Here is a 17714-nt window from a genome sequence, read left to right as displayed (position 1 = left end):
CGTGTATCGACCTCCGTCCGTCGTCACGCGGTCGTGGCTTTGTCAGTTCATTTGTGTTTAGACGAGACAATAACTAAAACGATAAATCAATCTTGAAGGTGGAGGGGGATCCTTCTCATCGCCAACTTCTCTTGACTTCTCTGCGGGGCCGCCTCGTCAGAGCATTTCTCTGGGATCCACTCCTTGCTGCCCCTGATTTCCCCTAACATTGTTCACTCTGTCCTCCTTAACAGCTGTAACTGACGACGGTGAACTGTCATGCCACTGGCTAAGCGGGGAGTCAGACAGGTCACTCAACATAGGGTCCGCAAGCTCTGGCGGCACATAAGTTTCCTCCACTCTCTCGTTAGCCTGCGCACAAGTAACCACACAGGCGGTGAAAACCTCAGGGAACTCTGATTCTAACTCCCTAGTCTCAGGAGGATCAACAGGACATTCAGACACTTCAGGCGAAACCTTAACTCCGGCCACATCAATACCCATCACAAAGTCTATGGTCTTAAATGGGAGGTCTGGTGCCTCCGCCACCAGCACAAATCCACTCACCAACCCAGACCGTAGGTAGAGGCAATGTATCGGTAGCCACTCATAACCACCTCCTACTCCTAGCACCGCAGTGAACTCTCCTGTGAAGCTAGAGTTGGGCAGGTCAACAACCCCCTTTCTGATTAGTGTTTGCTTAGCCCCGGTGTCTCTCAGGATAGTAATGGGCACAGAGAATCCCCTACTTGACTCAGACAGGGAACCCTCTGAAATGAATCCCTCATAACCTTGTAACTCCTCCTCAGGCCTCTGCTCCACAGACACAACACCTACAGTCTTAGCTGCACCATACCTGTTAGCCAAACGAGGACACTGAGTTTTCTTGTGACCCACCTCGTGACACCAAAAACAACGTAGCTCGCCAAAAGAGCTCTGTTGCCGGTTGGGGACCTGAGCTGGCCCTCTCAGCGGAGCCGAACGTGGGAAACTACTCCTTTCAGTCACAGAGGAACGCCACTTTCCTACCTCACTCTGTCTCAGAGGTCGCTCCTCTCTTCTGTCCTAAAATCCCTTCCTCCTACTGACCATGGCTGGGGCACCCCCATGAGCCACCTCGTAGCCATCTGCTAGCTCGGCTGCACGCCGGGGCGTTGACACATCATGCACATTCAAATAAACTTCAACCTCCTTAGGAACACTTAGCTTAAATTGCTCCAGGAGGAGCAGATCTCGAAGTTGCAGAAAGCCGAAAGCTTTACATGCCTTAACCCATCGGTCGAAAACCTGAGTTCTCTGAACTGCCTCCTATAAGTCTCTGGAACACTTCCATAGGCCTCCAAAACAGCTTTCCTGAGTGCATCATATTCCAACCCCACTCGAACGTCCAGAGCGGCCACAGCTCTTTGGGCTTTCCCTGTCAGAACACTCTGTACTAACCATGGCCACTTTTCCTCTGGCCACTGGCACTCCGCAGCCACTTTCTCAAACATTTCAAAGAAAACATCAACAGCACTTTCTTCAAACACAGGCATGAATGGGCGAGCTTGATTTAAAGGTCCCATATTATACTCTTTTTAATCAATTTCACTCATCTGTCAGACGTCCAACTAAACTGTATTCGAAATGTATTGCCCCAAACTGATCCGTGGTCCTGAATGTCAGCTGTCTAAAAGTCGCTCAAATGAGCTCTGCTGAGAACAAGCTGTTTCTGTGCCTGCACCTTTAAATGTTAATGAGCTCCGTCTGTCACAGCCTTGCCTTGCCCCTCTCAGCCAATCAGAGGCCTAATAAGGCGGGTCTTGGCGTGGCCATAGTAGGAAAGATTCTGCCTCAGGGACAGGATGTGGCTAACGGTAGCATGGGCTAATGTTTATGGGTGGATGTATCACTATGGCCAGAGCGATTAACAGAGTGGCAACAGCTCTTGACGTCGCCGCCAGTGTGGTCTCGTGGTTCATGTAGCTCCCAATAGTCCCAAACTAGGCTTGAAACAACGTTCAAAACACACACAGCCAGTATCACAACTAAGCATAAAGTCCGCTTAGCTTAATGCTAACGTATAATGTGAAACCTCATAGACGGGCTAACAGAAGTTAGCATCGGCTGTCGCCGTTTCGCGGCAAACGAACAGCCATAGAAGCTGCTAAAGACCTGTTTTAATTCTGGCTTTAGCACTGTTAACACGTCACAGTTTTAATATTTTTTCATGCGAGAAAGTTTAATCCAGAGTCTGTGGTCAGTTTGCTCCGATGTCTGTCCTGGGAGAAGTGCAGAGTCTGTGGAAGCCCCGACCGAGGACCGTGGCAGCGGCTGTCACAGCGGCAGCAGCCGCTCTACTGAGCTGATCTGCCGGCACGGACATCTGTTCTCCTCCCGGAGGAGAAAACGAGCCAAGTAACGTATCCGCATGCTTTTAGAGGTTTACCGCTGGCTGGTTAAATTCTTTTTAGGAGATTAATGCTGGTCTCATTGATGAAATTTAACAACTGTGGCAGTGGCATTAGTTTGTTTGAATGATAAGTGAGGAGGAGCTGGGCTATGAAATCACCACATTTACGTAAATAAAGCGGGGGGGCGGCGACAGCGGAAAAGCGACCAGACTTGCATAGTTTGTTCATTTTAAAACATTTATTGATTGAAATGTGGTGATATCTGATGACTTTGGCGCTCGTGTATGCAGCCAACAACAGAACAACCGCTTCTTCCAGGTCGTACATTCGCCATTGTTCTAACCAGAGCTATGTTAACACGCGGGGAAAAAAATGGCACGGTTTAGAAAATTTCTTCAGGCGTGGCAAACCTTCACCTGGGGCGGTGCCACCAACCTAGGGGGTGGCGTATCTTCAACTGGCCTGTTTAAGCACACATTTTCTAAAGACAGAGAAAGCAAAAAAGGGAGAGGATGAACTTTTTTTATACCAGGGGGAATTGTAGACAGGCCGGGGATGCATATTATTGATAGAAAACCGCTCTAAAGTGCATTTTGCATAATATGGGACCTTTAAATCAAACCTCAGTTCAGGTTGCCGACCTCCAACTGTGGTTTTCTCCACCTCTAACCTGGCTATCTTCTCTCTATGGGCCCTTTCCTTTTCCCTCTCCTGGGATTCTCGTAGCTCCCTCTTCTAAGCCATTTCCCTCTCTCTCTCCCTCTGTTCCCTCTCTCTCTCTCTCTCTGTTCCCTGTCCCTCTGCTCTCTCCAGACCTCCTCCAGCCCCAACTCCGCTATCAACAGAGCTGCAATTTGCGGCTTTTTCATGCCTTCTTCCAACAAAACATCTTCCTCCTCGGCTAACGCTATCAGCTGCTCTTTCTTTAGCTTTCTGAACTGTTCTCGGGTCAGGTCCACGCCTGCCAACACGCCATCAACCATATCCGTCGACATTACAACGGGTCAGAGCGGAAAGACAACCACACCAGAAAAATATACGGCTACCAATGAGCTACGCCAGCCCCGCTAACAAACACCGCTAAGCCAGACAAAAGAAAACCGACACACGGGTGAACGCACTCACCTATGCTGTCACTTCAACCTAGTCCACTTTCCTGAACTTAGCAAAGCATCCCCGCCACTGTTAAAGCTATCGCTAACACCACCGGCTCTGCCAATGAAAAGGTCCAGACTCGCTCGGCTGGTCCGCCTCACACCGAGGTATAACTGATTATTGATTTTTAACCTTTCTGTCAATGGACTGAGAGAGAGAGAGAGAGAGAGAGAGAGAGAGAGAGAGAGAGAGAGAGAGAGAGAGAGAGAGAGGCCGGGCAAAACTAAACATAGACGCTGTAGTGTATACCGCAATGCAATGTAACTGATTCTGATAAACACATGAAAAGGCCTATGACAAAATTAGCCTAAATGTTAAAAAAATTTTAGGGTTAAGAGAAGGCAACAACGCCACACTGTTACGTGCTTTATGGCTGAATGTAGCACTATGTTGGCCGTGGAACTATTCCAGTTTAAAAAATTAGAGCGTCATGTAGGTGAGAGCCGGGTCGATTGATACACTTTTCATTTAAACGTCTTTTTCAAAGATGACGTTATGTACACAAACATTTTTATCATGTGATCAACAACTCACATGTGTATTCTCTTAGTTACAAGTGTAATTTAACACATATGTTGGATGATCGCGCTGTTTTATAACTTTGAACGTAAGTTGACATTTGTCTCAAACGCCCCACCTATGCGGGTCGTTTGAGACACAGAGGAGGGACGGTTGAAACAGCATGTTTTAAACAGAAACTACTGACATTACTCTCGTTTTTATGCAGCATATCGGACAACATACTAGTGTACTAGTTATTGCCAAAATGTCACATAATTTCTCACAATATAAATAGGTCAAATAAATATTTTTGTCCCGTGCGTAATTGTCAAGATCCGCATTTCGATTAAACTCGCCTTTCTTCTTTTGTACGAGTTGTTGGACAACTGCATTTTCATTTCATTTACTTATTTCCCTGTCCTAAGTCATGTTTATGGAGACACAGTTGAACATATTGTCATTTTACCCTCGGCATTTTCCCCTCACTTTGCTGAATATCTGTTGATTCACGTCATAAACACAAACATTAAAAATATGTGGTGTTTATTAAAAATACATGTTGTTCATTCAAATCGGTTGTTGTTCATTGCAAAACAGTTAGGCTATTAATTTGGTGATTTATATACAGATATTGATCGCGCGGTGTGACCACAATCACTACGCACGGTGGCGTGAGGGACATTTGAAACAGCTGTATCAATCGCCCCTGCAGCGACTACTGACACTTCAACCTGTTTTGCCTCTAAACTTCAAAACTATGACATTTCATAATTTAGGACCTGTTTATGTACGAATTCATCTGTTGTTAGGTCATATTATTATTGCATGAAACACACAATACAACTTTTGATCACAAAAAAACTACCGCACCTAACATTTTACTTTCCGTAGTCAAAAACCGGTTCGCGCTAATAACTTTTGAATGGCGTGACGTAATTTCACAAGCTTTCCCAGGATTGGTCGGTGTTGAGTGCTGAACATAGTGACAAAATCTGACGGCTCAAGCTTGTGTGGTTTTCGAGGAAATCGCCGTGTATCAATCGTCCCGTGTATCAATCGACCAGGCTCTCCCCTGTATGTAATGTAGCACTACTTTGGCTCATGTGGAACTATCCCAATTTTAAAAAATAAGAGCGTCAGTCAGGTATGCTGCTGAGCGACAGGTGTGCCGCACCGCGTCAGGTATGCAGCAGGACCAGTGGTACAGCGTCCTTCCGCATACATTTTAGCCCGGTCGTTTAGCCTGCAGAGATTTTTTTGTTTTTTTAAATGACTGGAGCACGAGCTGAGTTTTCCTCTACTACAGCTGAACAGCTGACATGTGGTCAAGACGTACAGCAGAGACCTAGAACAGTCACATCGGTGCATTTAATTATTATAGTGTGTTACAGAGTTCGATATGAATGTTCACATCAGTCTTATTTGTCAGTGCTTTGTTGTCATGATAGTCAATAGGTAGGCTATTCTGAGAAACAGGCCTATCCTATACAGGAAAGACCAGTTTATGTTTAATTAATCAAACATTGTTCAATAGCTTCAAATCAGGGCTTCCTTGCCCAGCATTCTGCAGCTGCATATGTGACCAGTAGCAGCTTGAGGGACTTTTGTGTTTAGTGTGAAGTTACACAGCCTATTAGCCTATTGGGGTCCTTTTCGTTACTTTTCCAGTACAGTTATACATTAAAGCAGAAGTAAGCGATCCAGTCGTTTTGGCTAACTTCTTGTCAGCCGATGGAGTTAGCAGTCCCTGCCCTCGTCCCTACGTCACCACATTCACGCGCATCCCTTGGCTGCACACACAGAGAGGACTGCCCCTTTATGCCGTTCTCTCTCCTCATTGGATAAAGGTTGTAGGATACAAGGAAAGTTTTCTCCTCGGCTTACAGCAGAGCAGAGTGACTGACAGACCCGTGTTTCAGACCAAACACTCTATGTAAGTGATTGCTGTCGGAAGATATACTAACTATTTAAGACTTATATTAACACAAACATTCCACTTACTTCTGCTTTAATCTTTTTTTCTCCTTTTCCATTAATAATGCCATCTATGTGTCTATATACAAATACAATACAATGTATCACTAATGTCATTCACATTAGTCAACTACACACATTGCTATGAAAAAAAAGAACTTCGGGGGGCTAATTTGGCCACCATCTTGAAAAATGGCCGCCATCTTGGATTTTCACATGTCCAATCGGACAGATTTCATCAATAGGCCATAGAGAACAACCAAACCAAATTCCATACTTGTATCATAATTTGCATGATTTTTCTGTCTACTCCACTACTTGTTATAATCATATGTTTCGTCATCTTCAATTTTTTGAAATAGTGTAATATTGATGTTGATATTAAAGGAGAATTCAGGTCATTTCTGACCCCTAAATCGTTGTCCTGATGGTCACCCAGTGTTGGAGGGAGCAAAAAACTCGACTAAAATTGATGCAGGCAAACCGAAGTTACACCATGGCTAGACGGCGCTAAAGTATGGGGGCAATTTTTTCAACCACAACGAACACTCAAAAAACAATCAAATATCTATGGTACATGACTTGAATCCTTACGAGACACCACTGAACTCATATAGTGTAGGCTACAGTATAAACCGATATAAACAGTAAAAACTTTGTGTTTTTGCATGCAGTCACTCACCTCAGACCGCCGAACTCTGAAACGTCCTGGAAAGACATTACTATCCGATTGCAGAGCGCCTTCTCCCCGCCACAGAAACAAACACTTTTTCCTTGTTGTGATGATTTCTTTACAAAAATAAATGGTCGAGCAGTGCAGTAGTAATGTCCAAAATATCTCCGACCGTTTATTTTTGTAAAGAAATCATCACAACAATCGGATAGTAATGTCTTTTCAGGATGGTTCAGAGTTAAGCTTATCTGAGGTGAGTGATTACATGCAAAAACACAAAGTTTATCCTGTTACTGTACACTATATGAGTTCAGTGGTGTGTCATAAGGATTCGAGTCATGTACCATATTTATTTGATTGTTTTTTGAATGTTTGTTGTGGTTGAAAAAATTGCCCCCATAGGTTAGCGTTGTCACTATCCCTAGCACCGTCTAGCCATGGTGTAACTCTGGTTTGCCTGCATCAATTTTAGTCATGTTTTTTTGCTCCCTCCAACACTGGGTGACCATCAGGACAACGATTTAGGGGTCAAAAATGACCAGAATTCACCTTTAAGCCAATTATAACTATAGAAAGGGGCAGGTACTATACGTTTTTCTTCATCCAGCTCTCTCTCTCTCTCAGTCCATTGACAGAAAAGTTAAAAATCAATAATCATGTCAGCCTTAGGCCACGTCACTCAGGTGTTTGTATAGTCTAAATGCATAAAAGTACCACATAAATTTGTTTATAGCATCAAAGCTTTTTGACTTTGTCAGGAACCTCTATTTAAACAAGATAAAACAAAACTTTTTTTTTCACAAATTGCTAAAATGTTCTGGTTAAAATTATGACATTTGTGGTGTTAGGGTCAATTTTGACCCAATTATAACGATAAGAACAACAATGAGAGTGAAAACTGAAATCATAAGTGCAAAACCAACCTTTTCATGGACAAGGAAGCCTAACAACATAACTAAGAGATGCAAAATAGTACAACGAAATTTCGTTCGGCAGTCTCCTATAGCAGCAAAGAGCAGCTAAGTGTCAATACATAATTAAGTGTTTGATAAGAAAATGTTCAGGCCATTTTCTTATCTGCACTTGATTACGGTGATGTCATTTACATGCATGCCGCTCCCTCTACATTGAAACCCCTTGATGCACTTTATCACTCCGCTCTTCGTTTTATTACTGGAGATGTGTTCCAAACTCATCACTGTGTTCTTTATAATAAGGTTGGATGGCCATCCTTAAATGTAAGGAGGGAACAACATTGCTTGCACTCGTTCACAGGACACCTTGGTTTTACAAGTCCCCAGTATCAGGACAGAATTAGGGAAGAGTGCCTTTCAGTTCTATGCCCCCCAAAAGTGGAATAACCTACAAAGCTGTCTGAAACTGGACCATCTTATTTCTTTAAATAGTTTTTAAAACTTGCTATCAAATGTTCTACAGCCTGTATGTAATTTTGAATTATGATCTTGATGTATTTGTATATTGTATAACTGTGTGTTTTTGTAATCAGGGCGTCATTGAAAAAGAGAGCTCGCTCTCAATTGACCTTCCCTGAATGAATAAAGGTGAAATGAAATGAAATGAAAAAATATAAAGTGCAAAGTGTCAGTGTCAGATAAATACATCAACATATTAAAAACATAAGTTACATAAGAAAAAAAACAAAACAATGTCAACCACAGCACGTGTTTATGTGCGTGTGTGCATATGCTGGTTGGGGTTTGAGGGAGGAGGGCGTTAGGAGTTGCAGCCCTTGGGTAAAAACTGTTCTTTAACCTTTGGGGGTTTGTTTGTTTTTAATGAGATACACTCTGACTTTATTTCCAGCTTCATATAAATAATGTTGATGATCATTGTGACAGAGAGAATCAACATAATCAAAATAACCAAAACCTTCTCATCGCTGCAGACTCTGCAGACACCCTAGTTTTAATCATTGATTGATCCTAATTCAAGGAAGAAATAAATATAAAAACACTTCACATTATTAATTTCTAGTATAGACAGAATAAAATCAGTCCCAATAATCAATAATGGTGAAAGATAAACCTTACAAAAATAGAACTTAAAGGGACAACGAGGAGTTTTGGAAAAGCGAAGCGTTTTCACACTACATTTATGAGCCTCCGCGCGCACCGTAAAATTCTTTTGACCGGCGCAAGACGGACTCATGTTTTCATTCATCAAGAATTAAAGTCAGAGGTTCAAAGAGGTTCACATACCACCGTAGTTCCGACTCGTTGCGAAACCGAAAGTAAAAAACGCTGGTTGGCTCGACCAGCATCTCCGCCACCACTAATAATAACAAAATAACGATAGAGACAAAACGATATATTTATCGAAAATGGGCCCATTAACAAGCGTGGGTAGCGGAGATTCATCCACATTAACGTGAGACTTTTTTATAACCAAATAGAAACTCCTCGTTGTCCCTTTAAAGAAAAACACAATTAAAGTCTATTATACAGTCATTACACTGAATGTTACACTGGTGAATACAAACAAAATCCCTCTGATCAGTTATTATTTAAAACAATAATCAGATTTGTTCCTGTATAAAGGTTCATCACCTGAGCTCATTCAGTTGTTGAGATGTTTGTGTTTTCAGGTAGGCTACACATTTCTGGATGATTATTCAGAGCCCAATATCAGTCAGCTACTTATTACAGTGACCCTCAACCAAATCTGTTTTAAATACAAAATGACAAGTGAGGTGTACGTAGAAGCAGGCTGACTGTTAAGTGTCATGATGAGTTTAGAGTTGGAAAAACATGAACATCACAGACTGATCTCAGTGTGACACAAAGTGATATCAGAGGTTTTAGCATCATCAGACGGTCCAATACCAAAATATGGGAAGAGTTTCTCAGTGAAAGTGTCTCTGTGTGTGCAGATGTGAGTCATGTCTTCAGCGTTGTAGAAGGACACCTCCCCCCCGTCATAGTCCAGCTGGACTCTGATCCTCTGGAGACTCTTCTTCACTGTCACAGTCTTACCACCATTGGTGTATTTCCCACTGCGATGCTTCAAACACCATACGCCATGCTTTGGTGAAGCTTTTCGTTCTCCCTTCCTGTCAACTGACTCTTTAGCCAAACCCACATTCCAGACAGGATGATCTCCCACCTCCACCTCCCAGCTGTGTTTCCCTGAGCTGAAGCCCTCAGAGCCCAGAACACTGACATACTTAACATTTCTCTCTGGATTGTCAGGAAGCTGCTGCTTTGTGTCTCCACATCTCACACTGGTCAGATCATCAGACAGATAGAGTCGGGGATGTGCAGTGTTTGGGTCCAGGATGACAGGAGTGAAGTGGACCTTCTCCTTGATCTTCTCCCAGACTCTGAAGGACAGGTTGCCCAGGTGTTTGGCCTCATCTGTCAGAGCTCCTGAGAGCAGCTGTGGATCTGACAGTGAGCACTGGGCTCTGGCTCTGGTCTGAGTGGCTTTATAACTGCTGAGGAACGCCACCTTGTGTTTCTGCAGCTCTTCTTCAACAGCACAGATACTGTCTGACAGAGAGGAGATCTGCTCCTCAATCATCTTCATCTCTCTGCTCATAGTCTTCCCCTTCTGCTCCTCTTCCTCCCTCAGAGCTGCCAGTCTGGACTCCTCTTCCTCTTTCAGGAGCTGGTGGAGCTTGTTGAACTCTGCTCTGATCCTCCTCTCTGTGGACGACAGCTGCTTCTTGGAGTGTTGAACCATTTCATTGTAGGTTTTTTCCACTTCCTCGCATTTGTTCTTCTTGTCCTGCAGAGACTCTAAGTCAGATTTCAGCTGCTGCTTCAGGTCACTGACTGCTTCTTCTACAGGAACCACCTTGTGACTCTGGTGGAGAGAAAACTCACAGACAGGACACACAGCTTTCTGCTCGTCCTCACAGAACCAATAAGGGACGTCTGGATGTTCATCACACACCACCTCCTCCTTCTCTTTTTCCTCCTCTTCCTCTTCCTTCTCTTTTTCCTTGTCCTCTTCCTCCTCCTTCTGTTTTTCTTCCTCAGGTGAACCACTGTTCTGCTTCCCAACAAAGGAGTCAGCCAGTTCTTTGAGCGAATAGTTTATGGATGGATAATCCTTTGAAGATTTCCTTTTACAAATGGGACAGTTTTTGTTTTTAGCTTGTTCCCAGAATTGTTGCAGGCAGCTTGAACAGAAGCTGTGGCTGCAGCTCAGAGACACAGGATCTCTGAAAGTCTCTGAACACACGTGGCAACTCAGGAAACTTTCCAAGAGAGCAGCTTTCTCAGCCATATCCTCTGATTTCCAGATTTCTTTAAATCAATAACAAGACTCACCAAAGTTCAGTCCCTTTGACTTTCTCTGTACAGTCCTCTGAGTCTGTGTTGTTCGGTAAAGATCCAAACCTGTAATGTGACGTCTCGTCTCTGCTCAGCTGTTTTCAGTTTCATTTACTCTGTTATGGGTGGAGAAATGGTTGAAACGAAACTGTTATTAGTTTATTTGTCCACTAGGTGGTGCTGAGAAACTGCACTAAAAATGATCAAATTAATTGTTAGTCAGTAAATATTAGGAACTAAGGATGATTAACTGAATATTAAAACTTTAATATGATCAGTTGACAGTAACTAAAAACATTTACTTAAACCTTAGCGTCAAGTTGTATGCCATGTAATTCACTACGTTTTAAAGTATGATCTACATTTTATTACACTAAATTTAATTTGTGAGTAGGCCTATGATATGAAGTATAAGATTGTTCATCAAACATATATGATCTCTGTCATGTCAACACTGTCATCTTATAATATAAAGAATATTCCCATTTTCAATGTCATTTTATTATTTAGAACACTTTCATTGTCTAAACTCTTCTGTCCCATTTAAAAACATGTTTTTATTACATATAATCACATTCAGAAATGTCATGATGAGATTTGGGGTTTTGTTCATTACACGGTCCAACACTGTAAAAAAAATATATAATATTTTCAACTTTCAACTACACCAATAAAAAGCAGCAATAATAGTAACTCCATAATATTACTTAGGATATAATATGTATTTTGCAATGTTCAAATAAAGACTTTTGACTTCCATTAAAGGCAAATACCTTTTTATAAAATGTTAGTTTTTTAACTGATAGAATATTAATTCAATAAAATGTCTGCTCATTATGCAGTAGGCCTAAAATAAAGCTGACATGAACAGATACACTTCTGGATTTATATACAATCATGTAGTGAGGTGCAACCTGTAATAAACAAGAGATTACAGGTTACAGGGCGTGTTTGTGTGGCGGTGCCGCAGAGACGAGAGCTGGGACACCGGGTCGGAGGCTCTGATCTTACAAGGTTGGTTTTCAGCCAAGAGACGCTAGGTGGAAGGCAGAGAGCCTCCATTCTCCCTATGACAAGTTACAAGTCATTTATTTAACCATCACAATTACTCCAAAGCTGTTTAATTAAAAATGAAGCATAGTTAAGGAAAAAAAATCTTGCATAGTTCCTCTTTAAATGAGATGATTCAGCAGTGGTTATTTGTTAAAGCCAACCCAAACCCTTTATTTTGTGCTGGCTCAGAAAAAGAGTGTGTGTGTTTGAAAAAAGCAGCACCTGGTGGAAATATGTAAATTCAGCATGTGTCTATGAATCTTCTCTCCTCTCCCAACAAACACACACACATCTAGCCGCCATATTAAGGACATATGTAGGACAAAACGACATCAATCATGTTTTTAATGATGGGAGGCTGTGGGTGGAGGTTGTGTGGCAGGTGGTGGGCCAGGACCATCTCCCAGGCATCCACCAGATGAACGTTGAGTCCTTTGAAAATGGCTCTGAGCACTTTATCACCCTGCAGAGAGTACCAGTCGCTGTTGGTCAGTGTCTCATAAAGCGTCAGCGCTTTAGGGTTTGCGGTGCGGATGATGACCACTGTGTCTGGAGCTCTGTCCAGCAGCCGCACCACAGCCCTGCGGATGCTCTGCAGCCTGCGGATGTATACCTCAATGGGGTAAGTGCTGAAGTGAGACCAGATGCCAATAACTACAACAGTGCTTCTGCCTCCAGTTAAACTGTCTAATTCATTGGCGATGTAATGGAGCTGGCTGGTGGGAACATTACCAAAGCGAATAGGAGGACCATGGCAGCGGTACGTCACCAAGATGTTGCGAGCATTATGTAAAGCCATGAAAGGTCCAGCTTGCTTCAGACTGTGCAGGTTGAACTCAATGAGATCTGGAAGCATTCAACAAGAAACGAAGAATTAATTCCACAGCGAGAATAACATCAAACAGAAGAAATACCTCCAGATCGGGTACCTGGTACTGCTTTAATGAGGTGTTCAAACCACTGTCTGATGGTGGAGTCTCCATAAAGGTGGACCTGAATGCCTCTCAGACAGTCACCGATGGTGGAGGTGTTGAACTGTTGAACCTGGGCTCCCCTCAGTGCTCTCCAACTTCCTTTGTAGTAATGGCCGGCGTGTCCAGACTTCACATCACTGTTCACTTCTACTGGACATGAGGGGAAGTGTGAAGGATACAGACGTCAGTAAGTCTTCTTTTTTAAATTTGGGCTCAGGTCAATGTGTTGTCACTGAAAACAAATCTTTATCCGAACCAAAATCAGCCAACAATCTCTAAACCTCCCTATGCCCATCTCTCTCCCTCTGTCTCAATGTCAAATATGTATTGGTCATTATCTGCATTTATTGATCCTTCTATCATTACATTATTATTATTGTTGACTAGGTTTTAATGAGAGAATTATATGTACTGTGCATTGATGTTTTTATGGAAGCATTTTTTAAATTCCACTGTACTGCTTTTTGTGCAATGACAAAATGATCTGATTTTCACTTTGCATCACTAATTGTGCCCTTTCCTCTCTGCGTAACCGTGCATGTAAACTTCTTTTTTTTTTTTTACAAAAATGTGGGCTTTCGATTCAACTTCCAATAGCTGGTGCAACTTTTTACTTTCAGCCTTCTGATCTGTTTTTCACTGTAAGTTGCATTGAAGCCAGCATGAGAAAATTAAGATTACCGGTAAATGTATTGTCTGTTGTGCAGGCAATTTTGCTTCGCTTTCCCACAGCCACAAGAAACACACACAAGTATACAAAAAAAATATGGAAATGGTGAATAAAAACACTGATTGAGCAGCATATACCCACCACCACCCACACATACAATCAAACATCGGTTCTGTTTGCACAAAGCTTCCTGCCTGATTTACCTCTAACAACCTGTCGTATATTTAAAGTAGAACAACATTGATCATTATTGTCAAAATCCTGCTTTACCTGTTGTTTTTGGCAACACAGTGACACTGGCAGGTCCTGAAGCCTTAATAGAGCGTTTCATGTTGACTTTACTGATGGAAAACAGAGTGAACATAATAATATGGGTTACAGCAGACTGCTGCTTCAAAAACTGTAAATCTATTTTAAATATGCACATCTACTAGCTATAGGTAATACTCTACTGTATATGTATGTATTCCAAATTCATGAAAATGAAGATACACTTTGTTGATCCCAGGCTGGGAAATGACTGTGTTACAGCAGCAAGCAAATAACACACAATACACAATACAAATAGAAAAATACGACCAATAGTTAGAATAAAGAAAAAGAAACACAATTTTTAATAACAAATATATAAAAATTTATACATGTTGTACAGATGTAAAGTCATTCAAAAGGCCGGTCCTACGTGTCTCTCTACTCCCTCACCTTTGAAAAAGCTGCTCCTCCTTAGCCTTGAGATTTCTTCTGAACCCTCCCTTAGAGTGTATGACCCTGGTGTCACAGCTCAGCTTCTTTGGCTTGTAGCAGAACCACGGTTCACCTGTTTGGAGGTCAGTGTAGTTGCACAGCGGCTGCTGGGTCGGATGCAGACAGACGTTACAGGTGGTCTTCTCTGACAACGAGCCTGAGCGGAAGGTGCTTTGAAAGTAAATCCTGTCTGGCTGTTCCCTCGTCAGTCTTTGCAGGACGGTCACAGCCTCACTAGGGTGAACCAGTGTCACCTGATGGGATAGAGAAACAGAGCTTTCACTGAGAAAACCAGCACAGGCCTCGAGAGGGCGTGGGGTTCAATTTGAATAAAGACTTACAACTAGGGATGTAACGATGCATCGTGACACGAATAAAAATCAGTACAAATGCGTGACGACTTGCATCGGTTGAAATAAAAAAAAACGCATTGCGTGAGAACAAAGTCTCTGGTGAGAAGTAGGTTACATTATCTCAAAAGTCACTGGTTGATTCACTTGTTCGACACCAGACGACGACACCCACCACGCACACATACTAATGGGCTCTATGCACAGCTCCACTACTTCCTGAACTTAATGCTGCTCCTTTGTTTCCTGTCTTACATTATTGGACAAACTGATTAATCCAGGTGTGTCTGAGTATAGTCACAATGGTCAGACACACCTGGATTAATCAGGTTGTCCAATAATCTAAGACAGGAAATAAAGGAGCAACATTAAGTTCAGGAAGTAGTGGAGCTGTGCAAAGAGCCCATTCACTCTCTTTTCTCTCGTCCCTCAGTACCCCCCTTGCGGTCGCTCGTTGCTTATGAGTCTGGTAGTGTTGGGTCCGGTCAGGTTTTAATTACAGGCAGTATGCCTGTTTATCACCAATAAACACGGTAGATGAGGTGAGTTAGTGACTGAGCTGAGGCTGATGGTTGGTCAGCGGCATGCAGCGGTGCGAGGCTCTGATTGCAGTGGACTGCTGCTCCAACTGACCGCAGTGGCAGTGATAGCCGACGTGAATTGGTGATAAATGGTGATGTGCAGTGTATCTGTAATGAAAGGTGACTATTTCAGTTGCAATTTCTCTTATGAATAAAAGATCATTTTATTAGGTCTTAATTTGTCTATACCTCATTTTGATTTAAAAAGAATCGTGAGAAAATCGTAATCGTGAACAAAAAATCGTATCGAATCGTGAGTTGAGTGTATCGTTACATCCCTACTTACAACAATACTGAACTTGAGTTTTTTTGCATCACCTCAACCTCAGCGCTCCCCTCCCAGAGCAAAGAGAACACAGCAGAGTAGGAGCCATTGAGGTGATCCTCCATTTGCCCAGCCACACCTGCACCAAGCTCCCGGTTATGTAGACGGCTGACTAAGAAGTCCCCCCCAGATTGCTTGGGTTGGCCTCGGAAGTCGTACATTTTAATCAAAACCTCCAGCTGATCTCCTACACGCCACTGTCCTCCTCCCTTCTTTGGGAGGAGTGTGAAGGTGCTGTGAGCAGGATCGCTGGTCTGCTCCAAAGAAACCAGAGCTGCGGTTTCAGGCCACGCAATGGAGTCCAGTATGAGGTCCTCTTCCTGAGCGTCCTGCGTGGTCAGTGGCTTGAAGGTGCAGAAGCCGTGATGCATGTAAGGTTCAGTTAAAACTTTTGGGAGGATCATGGTGGAGTTGACTTCATGCTGAAAGTGAGACGGAGAGAAAGTATTGGAAACAAATGAGCCAGTGAGGAAGATGTTTCCTGCCACACAGAACGAAATTACTGTTGGTCACTTGTGGTGTTGAAGTTTTGCATCCACACTGACTGCAAAAAATACAGTCGAGCTATCATTACTTTATTATTCTTGTTGGGGGGAAAAAATAACAAAAAACTAAACCTATTTGTCATAGAAACTTGAAATTTAATTGTTAATAACACAAATTCAAATTATGTTAAATTTACTTCACCTCAGATTGGCTTTTTTCAAAAGGGCAGGTCCTCCTCTCCTCTAAATAGATGTCATGTAGCACATAGATTAAAATGAACGCAGCCAGTAACAGGAAGATGACTCCGTACTTTGGAAGGCAAAAGTTTGCCTCCCTTGTTTTACAAGCTTGGACCATCCTGATCAGGAATCTGTCTTCATTTCTTCTCTGGCTACTGCAGCCCACTGTGACCAGTTAATCTGGAACTGGAATTAAAAAATCAAACAAAAGAAAGTTGTAACACAAAACTTGTTCTTGCAAAATAATGTAAAACCGAAATTGTAAAATCCTCACTATCCAAATAGTTTGTCGTGTCTGTCTGGCTCCTAGGCACTATAGGACCAAAATAAAATAATAATTTAAAAAAAGTCACATAGAAATCAAGCACAGCCACTGACAGCAACCTCTCTTTACACTTTCTCCAGGTGACTCTGCTGTGAACCTTTAGCAGGATAGGGTAAATATTTGAAAACATTTTGACACTGCTCCCTCAGGCAATCCTTCAAAAACACCACAAACACAGGTCACGCCCAGCTATTCACAAATAAACTTAGTGTGGTTTGCAAATAAGAAACTTACCTATCAAACAAATACACCATGCTTCAGAAACAAATAACATATTTCTTTAAATAAAAAAAACATATCCTTCAAGTACAAACAAAAATATCTTTCAAGTACAAAACACAATTCTACAACTACAAACACAATTTGTGGCCTAGAGCTACTGTTAGGTGTTATGTGTGCATGCACGCTGTGTTCAAATGCACAGGAGTAAATTGGCAGATGGAAGGGTTAGGGTTAGGGTTAGGGTTAGGGTTAGGGTTAGGGTTAGTTGTCTGTGGATGTATTATATTATCTTGATACTGGATCGAAAATGGCGCCCGTTTATTTCAAATGGAGTTGCTCGCCTGGCACATACCCAGACTTCCGGGTTTACTACCACGTTATGGGGCCCATAGAGCATGTGCTGATGCGCAGTAGAGTCACCCCCCCATGATGCTCTGGGGCCTCCCATCATGCCCCACAGCAATCAGAATAGGCCAATGACCATTCAGGTTTTGGCGATGCGCGTTCATTAATGTTATACTTGTGGATTTAAAGGGACAACGAGAAGTTTGTATTTGGTTATAAAAAAGTCTCACATTAATGCGGATGAATCTATTCCAGTCCCCCAAGTCTTTTCTTTTTTTGGAGAGGAACTAAGCTGGATTTTCCCGTGGCTATGCTACATTTTCACCTTAATTAAAAAGCTCTGGAGTAATTGTGATTGTTAACTACATGACTTGTAACTTGTTACTAGTGAGAACTGAGGCTCTCTGCCTTCCTCCTTCTGCCGCAC

The 17714-nt window shown here is 42.5% G+C and overlaps 3 protein-coding genes across 3 annotated transcripts in view; 1 reads left to right on the top strand and 2 right to left on the bottom strand.

Moving 5' to 3' along the window:
- LOC310991918 (C-X-C chemokine receptor type 4-like) overlaps window positions 1-17714 on the top strand; it is a gene marked incomplete at both ends in the record, with an annotated part of 67639 nt that overhangs the window by 23103 nt on the left and 26822 nt on the right.
- On the bottom strand, window positions 9451-11019 carry LOC310991482 (nuclear factor 7, brain-like; the record flags this gene model as incomplete). The annotated part of the gene is made up of 1 exon (XM_083979199.1): window positions 9451-11019. Exon 1 carries the CDS (start codon window positions 10924-10926, stop codon window positions 9451-9453), a length of 1476 nt encoding a protein of 491 aa, XP_083835325.1. The 5' UTR covers window positions 10927-11019.
- On the bottom strand, window positions 12327-16103 carry LOC310991480 (NXPE family member 3-like). The gene is made up of 5 exons (XM_083979197.1): window positions 15664-16103; window positions 14373-14668; window positions 13941-14011; window positions 12956-13150; window positions 12327-12872 (listed from the first exon to the last, which is right to left on the bottom strand). The coding sequence occupies exons 1-5, from the start codon at window positions 16072-16074 to the stop codon at window positions 12331-12333; spliced, it is 1515 nt and encodes a 504-aa protein (XP_083835323.1). The 5' UTR covers window positions 16075-16103; the 3' UTR covers window positions 12327-12330.

The sequence above is a fragment of the Trachurus trachurus genome (assembly GCF_905171665.1).
Source record: "Trachurus trachurus genome assembly, chromosome: 9".
Lineage (NCBI taxonomy): Eukaryota > Metazoa > Chordata > Actinopteri > Carangiformes > Carangidae > Trachurus > Trachurus trachurus.
The sequence above is the reverse complement of the archived record's forward strand: the minus strand, read 5'-3'. Positions and strand labels throughout refer to the sequence as shown.

Excerpts from the sequence above, each read along its gene's own strand:
- LOC310991480 (XM_083979197.1), bottom strand. The coding sequence starts at position 16,074 with ATGATCCTCCCAAAAGTTTTAACTGAACCTTACATGCATCACGGCTTC. Across the intron at positions 14,669-15,663 it reads AGGGGAGCGCTGAGGTTGAG|GTGACACTGGTTCACCCTAG; the intron begins GTGATGCAAAAA and ends CTATCCCATCAG. Across the intron at positions 12,873-12,955 it reads CCTCATTAAAGCAGTACCAG|ATCTCATTGAGTTCAACCTG; the intron begins GTACCCGATCTG and ends GAATGCTTCCAG.